The sequence below is a fragment of the Setaria italica genome, chromosome VIII (genome assembly GCF_000263155.2).
Source record: "Setaria italica strain Yugu1 chromosome VIII, Setaria_italica_v2.0, whole genome shotgun sequence".
Taxonomy (NCBI): domain Eukaryota; kingdom Viridiplantae; phylum Streptophyta; class Magnoliopsida; order Poales; family Poaceae; genus Setaria; species Setaria italica.
Window position 1 is genome coordinate 24,029,822 of NC_028457.1, and position 6,868 is coordinate 24,036,689.

The following is a 6,868-nucleotide window of genomic DNA, read 5'->3' on the forward strand; positions in this document are numbered from 1 at the left end:
AACTAACCACGTGGCAAGCAAGCATGTATACGGTTAGTGTTCGGTACTCCCTCCGTTCCAAATTATAAGTCATTCCAACTTTCTTGGAGAGTCAAAGCATCTCAAGTTTGACCAAATTTATACAATAAAGTGCTAACATTCATGATATCAAATAGGTACCATTGGTTTCTTCATTAAATATATTTTCATAGTATATCTATTCGGTGCCATAAACTTTTGTAATTTTCTCTATAATTTTGGTCAAACATAAAAATGTTTGACTCTCCAAGAAAGTTGGAATGACTTATAATTTGGAACGGAGGGAGTATATCCTGTTATGGTGTGACTTAGAATTGAAAAACCTCTAATTATATCTGAAATTCAGTAGTTCAAATTAATACCTAGTTCCCTCCATCTTTTATACCTTATATACATTTCTAGCTTTTACTTGATATAAGTCGTCTTACAAAGTCAAGAATTTTAGAGGAAAAGTTACATGACCAGAACAAGACCAGAGGTTAAGCACATGAGGCAATCCAAGGACCGGAAAGTTTTTTTATTTTCTAACAAAAGAGTATGAATTCTGCATGTTCAAAACTTGCCAAAGTTTGGTTCATCATGTAGCATACTTTCTTTTACATGTACAGACATACATTTCTTGAGGAGGATCACCGGCTTCCTCAAGCTTTATTGAATATTGAGCAGGACTTACTAGCATCTCTCACTCTCTCTAGCTCTCTCTCTCTCTCGCTCTCGCTCTCTCGCTCTCTCTCAACACACGATAATTATCCATTACAGTAACACTATATATATATATATATATATATATATATATATATATATATCAAAGATGAAAGCTTATTAGCAGGAAACATGCTAATAGCTATTAGCACTGGCCGTCGACCTCAAACTTCCTGGGAGTCATCTGGAAGAAGTGGTCCCAGGCGTACTGGAAGCTGACGGTGGCCATGCTTGCGATGGGCTCGCCGCCATTCACCAGGTAGACTCCTCCGTCGTCAGCGCGGAACGCAGCAGGATCCACGTCCACTGTCGTGGCGAAGCCCCGGGCATCGAGCTGGACGTTCCTGACGGCGCACGGGCACAAGTTCTTCAGCTGCACCTCAAACACCGTGTCGCCCCCGCTCACCACGACGCCTGAGTTGAAGGTCTCCACCTGGATGCTCGATGTGTTGCATCGCTCACCACTTGTTCCTGATCATGGTATTTGTTTCGATAAAAGTTGCTCAGGACACAACGATCGATAATTGAGCAAATATTATATTAGCAATTTGCATAAAAGAAACGCGTGTGGGTACAAATTGCAAGACATATGCTGCATTTCATTATGCTGTTGCTTTAGGACCTCCTGGAGTTACTATTTAAAAGTTGAGCTATGGAGCTAAAATTATTGTTTACACAGCAAGCTTGTCGAAATGCGAGACTCACCACCAAGCAAGATGGCGAAGAAGATGAAAGGGAGGATCGTCCCAACCATGCCCGATGCGGCCATGTTTCTTGTTCTTCCTTTTGGAGACCAGAATCCTTCAGCTAGCTTTGTATGGGCGCTAGTGGGCGATGATCAGCTCTGGCTTGTGGTTTTTCAGGGTGGCGCTACGCGGCAGCGTTCTATTTATAGTCAGGGACAAGGCTCCATCGATTACTTGTAGCAATCTTTACTGCTACATTCAGAGGTCGCTTTCTTCGTGTCACCGCGGACTGGAACACAGAGACAGCCCCAGGGGCCCCCGCTACTATTTTTCTTACAAAATGGCTTCACCAAATTTACTTCGCAGCTAAGTACATCATTGCAAGTAGAAAAGGGACGAAAGAATAAAGGTGGGACATGTTGCTTAGTTCCTTCCTTGCGGTCCACTTTTCGCTAAAAGAGGATCGGCAGGGATGGTGAAAATGTCAACTCGATCTAAGATAACCTGATCGTTGGAAGATGTGAACTTGTCATGGGTTGCATGTAGATAGATGTGAATAGTCGTGGAGATTTCTACTAAGTTAGATACGAAAGATTTCATATGGTTCTTCATCAAATTTGAAATTAATGTCTTAGAACTGTAATTTGTAAGATACCTATGAATAGAACAATGTACATAATTTTCTGGTACTCTCTTCAATTACAAATTGAGCTGCAACACAAGTATTTCATAAAAGAGCAACTTAATTAACAAGAGAAATAATAGAAGCTTCCTTACGAAGAGCTAAATGTAGCTATAAGACACGTAATGCTACGCCATTTGAGACGAGGACAAACATCAAGCACACTATTTGTTGCTTTTGCTTGATATACCTACCATCAAGAGATGAAGTGTACAATAAACTAACAATGTTGTTATTATTGAGGAAACATCACCAAGGGTAGTTCGTCTGGACTAGAACAACCGATGTCTGAATGTAACAATAGTAAGATGATCAAATAAAGGCCTCTCTCTCTCTCTCTCTCAAGGTATTGATAAAGAAACAAGAAAAGATGAACAAAAGAAACATTTCTACAGGCCATCATGATTTACCACAAATGCACAGCTACATTCCATCAATTTGAATAATTACTTAAATGGGCATCATTGAAATTTTCAGGTAAGGTCCCCTATCTTCGAATTCATGCAAACAAAGTATAACCTTGCCCTTACTCACGGTTCGAATTCCTTAAGGGCTAATCATCAGGAACATCGAACATGCCAGCTAAAACACTAGGTGCTAGTAGCGAGAAGCTCCTGCTAGAAAAAGGAATTCCTCTCTGGAGTAAGACGTGAATAAAGGAAATTGAAAGGTTGTAAAAGACTGCACAGTTCAAATTCCGAATGAAGTATACCTCAAGCAAGCACATTATGACCTGGAGGGCATATGATGCCTGGCCAATAGTTTGTTGGATTTTTATTTTTTCTCGTTAGCTTTCCAAACTAGTTAGCAGACATAGGGTTATTCATGAAAGCAAGGGATAATATTTTTTTTGAAAAACTAGCAGGAGCACTGCTGATTCATTTCAGAAGAAAGAAGTTTAGGTGTACAATAGATTCAATATTACATAAGTCAAAGTTATCTCTTAACTCTAACAAACGATAACATGGATACACTAACCCAATTCAGGATTCCAACATGCTCTCTTACGCCAATTGATGCCCTCCTGGATCATGTTTAAGACTAAAGCAAGGGATAATAGAATAAGAATAAAGATGGCATCTAGGATATACGGTTGGTGGAACACATTTCTGTCCGATCAGTGATAGTGCATAGTCGTTTATCTATCAGTATATTTCTGTCCACTGTTTTGCCGAAGAAGAAAAAGCAAAGATTTTACTTTTAACTTTCATGGAATTCAAATCTTGGATTGTTGCATGCCCATGATTCCATCTCAGATAATCCTGCGTCCGGACGTCCGGCGGGAGCAACTTCCGTCGAACGCATGCATCTACTCTAATTATTGGACGCTCTGTTACAACATCAAAACAAAACAGCTGCAGCATTGAAAATTTATGATTGCAATATTGAAAAATATGCGAAAAATAGCTAAACATAATATTCGTGAGAAAAAATTCCCACCGCAACATCCAACACATGTTTCATGCAATATTTCCAAACAAATCATCTTAGGTTGATGTTGAGCCCGTACGGGAGCAAACATTACAACATAAAAAATCAACAGATGAAACATCAAAAGTCAACTGTTGCAATGTCGATACATCTCAGAAATCAATCGTGCAAGTCACTGTTGCAACGTCGATACATCTCAGAAAATCAATCGTGCAACGTCACGGGATGCCAACACCCACACACATCTATAGCACTTGCAACCTCAAAAAAATCTACATATTGCAACGTGACCTTCGGGGAGAACTATCTTCAGACTCCTCTATGGCCATCAGTGAGCACGGAGTAGGAGCCGCTGGCCAAATCCTCCACATCCCTTCCACCGTTTCCAAATCGCCACCACCCGAAGCTCCCTCATCCTCTGAGCTCCACCCCCAATCCCTCCATCGACAGCCCCAAGCATCGACTGGCCCAGGATTCGAGTTTTCTTGTGGCTGCCATTGCCGCCGGCTGCCGAGCTCGACCCCGCCGGCGAACTCCACCCTCCAGTCCCCTTTGTCACCAGCAAACCCTTCAAACCGAGTCCCGATGAGCCTGCAATGCGCCACGGACACAACGAGGGGCGGCGCGGGCGTAGAGCAGCTCCTCCGTCGGGCGCACGGCGAGCGGCGGCACGGGCGGAGCAGCTCCCCCCATCCGTCCGGAAGAGGAGCAGGCTGGGGTGGAGCACCGCGACGGCGAGGCGCCATGGCCTCCGTCTCTGCTGTGGAGCTTAGAGAAGAGAACGAGCGGAGAAGACAACAGTGGATAAGAATTCATGGAGGTGGTGGCTGGGTCCTGCGTCCGATATTTTTGTGCAGCGTCAAAGCGCGGATCCTAGCATTACCGATCCTAAGAATTCCCTTAGATGTTGCCACTTTGCACACCTAACTATTTGCGATTATTAGCAGCCTTATGCCACGGCGCCGGCGGGCAGTCATGCTAACTCCGGCTGGGCAGCAGATGGCGCTTCGTGTTGCCCGGTGATTGCCATGTAGAACGAAACAAACTGAAATCCCTGCTACAAAACATTATACTTGCAAAAGTAGGGCATGCAATCTGATCCCAGTAATTTTAGTTGTCGGGCCGTGAAAGTTTTAAGTGGAACCGGACGGACTGCAAGATCAGAATGAATGAAACAAACTGTGAATTCAGCAATATGAAAAGACCATAACAAGTCTTGTTTTAAAATAATTTGTAAAGGCATTTATTTTTATGACGTCCTTACAACATGTTGGCACTATTATACGCCACTACATTGTTGACCCACTGTAGGCGTTAGGTGTACCAGGGGCGTCGTCCTCTCATTATTATTGATGATTGCTATGCCTAGCACTGCATAGAGACAGAGACTGACGCTTCCAACTCTTAATAGCGACGTCAAACATACCGGAGCAGCTTCCGCCTGGCGTCCGCGATGCCCGCCGCCAGCGCTGCGTACTCCTCCAGCAGCATCTCCTCCGCTCCACCCCGGTAGAGCGGCGGGAAGAAGAGCCAGAACGTTGTGCTCATCACGAGCACCGCGACGATCGCCGTCGCCACGGGCCGTGGCGGCGGCGGCCAACCCCTCACCGCCCACCGCCGCGCGCACCAGTCCTCGGCCACGCAGCACGCGCCGTGAAGCAGGAAGAATGCGACCGTCTCTCCAGTGGGTGGTAGCCAGGTGAGGTACCAGGTTATCACCTCGTGCATCAGACCGGAAACGATGAACGTGAGGAAGACACCAGCCGGTTTCCCGGCCCGGGCGCGCACGGGGTCGTAGACCGACGGCCGGAGGATGGCGGATGCCATGAGGTTCCACCGTCTGCCCCAGAAGTCCCGGAGGGACGACGCCAGGTACGGCTTGTTGAACTGCGGCTCCAGCTCCATACCGAGCGCGCTGCCGGCGGCCGCGATGCAGGGGAGGATGAGGTCCAAGAAGCAGTACAGGTGGATACCAAACAGAACGAGGCGCACGTTGAGATGCAGGTTCTTGAATTGGAGGAGATGGATGACGGCGGCGATGACGGAGACCTTGACCGCGCAGGAAACGAGCCATGATGATTTAGCTCCGGACGACATTGCTGCCGCTGCAGCGTCGGGACGGTCATGGTGCCGCTTGAGCTTGACTGGGAGCGCCGTGGTGAAGACGAAAGGGAGCACGGGGAGGGCGGGGTCGAGCGGCCCGCGGCCGGCGGCGAGGAGAGCGACCTTAAACACGCCGAGCCACGCGAGAATGAAGGCCGAAATGCCCCGGACCATGGGCGACGAGAAGGACATGGGGACCGCGGCGAGAAACGCGATCACCGGGAGGAGCGCGGCGAGGCGGGGCAAGCCGGGGCGGAGGCGCGTGCATGCAACGCGCGCGTACAGGGCGGCGGCCGCCACCGCCAGGGAGACCATCGCGATGCTGTCCGGCAGAAGTTCCATGGCTATGCGATGATTGTGGGCTGTCGCTCGCTTTCGTGCTGCACAAATGTGGAACTGTGTGGGTCGTTGTTCCGTTGTGCTGTATTTATTGTATATTATAAACAATTTAAGCATCAGACAAAGACTTGAAGACACTACAGTTGAGCACAGGTTAGTTCTCTAGTAGTGGCCCGCCTCAGCCTACCTTGCTCCCCTCGCCCACCGCCGCTCCCCTCCGCCTGCCTCCGGACACGCCAGCCGCCGCTCGCCCACCCACACCCGTCGGTCACCCGCCCGCTCGGCCGCCCACCGCCTGGCCGTGCCGGCTCGCCGCACCACCTCCGGCTGGCCAGCACCGCTCCCCCGCGCACCACTGTCCTGCCCTTAACCTGCTACCGCTCCTCACTACCAATGAGGGGCAAGTAGGGGGGAAGGGGAGGGCAGCAGAGGGGGAGGGGGCAGGAGAGGAAAGCAAAGAAGAGAGGGAGGAAGGCGGCGGTGGCAGCGCAGAGAGCAGAAAGGAGGAGATGGAGGAGAGGAGGCGCCGATGGAGGGAGAGAGGAAGCGCTTGGAAGAAAGAGGAGAGGAGGAGAGCGCTGCCTGTGTGAGGATAACTGAGGAAGGGTGAGAGCAAGATAAGGTGGGGAGAGAGGGGACCGTGTGGAAAGGATATTTTATCCTAGTTGGAACCACCAACCGGGACTAAAGGCCCCCTAGTCCCGGTTGGAATTACTTAGTCCCGGTTAGTAATTCCAACCAGGACTAAAGGCCCCTTTAGTCCCAGTTGGTGTTTCCAATCGGGATAAAATGCCCCATTGTCCCACTAGCCGTTACAACTGGCACTAAAGGGGGGGCTTTAGTTCGGTTGGTCTTTCCAACTGGGACTAAAGCTCCCCTCGTTGATGACCTTCGGTGGCTCATTTTT

The 6,868-nt window shown here is 48.5% G+C and overlaps 2 protein-coding genes across 4 annotated transcripts; both read right to left on the reverse strand.

Moving 5' to 3' along the window:
- Positions 1-531: 531 nt before the first annotated feature.
- On the reverse strand, positions 532-1,589 carry LOC101760916. 3 transcript variants are annotated; one of them, XM_022829052.1, is made up of 3 exons: positions 1,426-1,589; positions 825-1,191; positions 532-792 (listed from the first exon to the last, which is right to left on the reverse strand). In XM_022829052.1, exons 1-2 carry the CDS (start codon positions 1,487-1,489, stop codon positions 866-868), a joined length of 390 nt encoding a protein of 129 aa, XP_022684787.1. In that variant the 5' UTR covers positions 1,490-1,589; the 3' UTR covers positions 532-792; positions 825-865. The 3 variants fall into 3 exon arrangements, with proteins under 3 accessions (XP_022684787.1, XP_022684785.1, XP_004979318.1); XM_022829050.1 differs by having other exon boundaries at positions 532-784; positions 817-1,191; XM_004979261.3 differs by having other exon boundaries at positions 532-1,191.
- A 3,126-nt stretch (positions 1,590-4,715) lies between these two features.
- LOC101780646 (probable long-chain-alcohol O-fatty-acyltransferase 4) lies at positions 4,716-6,017 on the reverse strand. The gene has a single exon (XM_004980453.3). It carries the CDS (start codon positions 5,962-5,964, stop codon positions 4,936-4,938), a length of 1,029 nt encoding a protein of 342 aa, XP_004980510.1. The 5' UTR covers positions 5,965-6,017; the 3' UTR covers positions 4,716-4,935.
- Between the last annotated feature and the right edge of the window lie 851 nt (positions 6,018-6,868).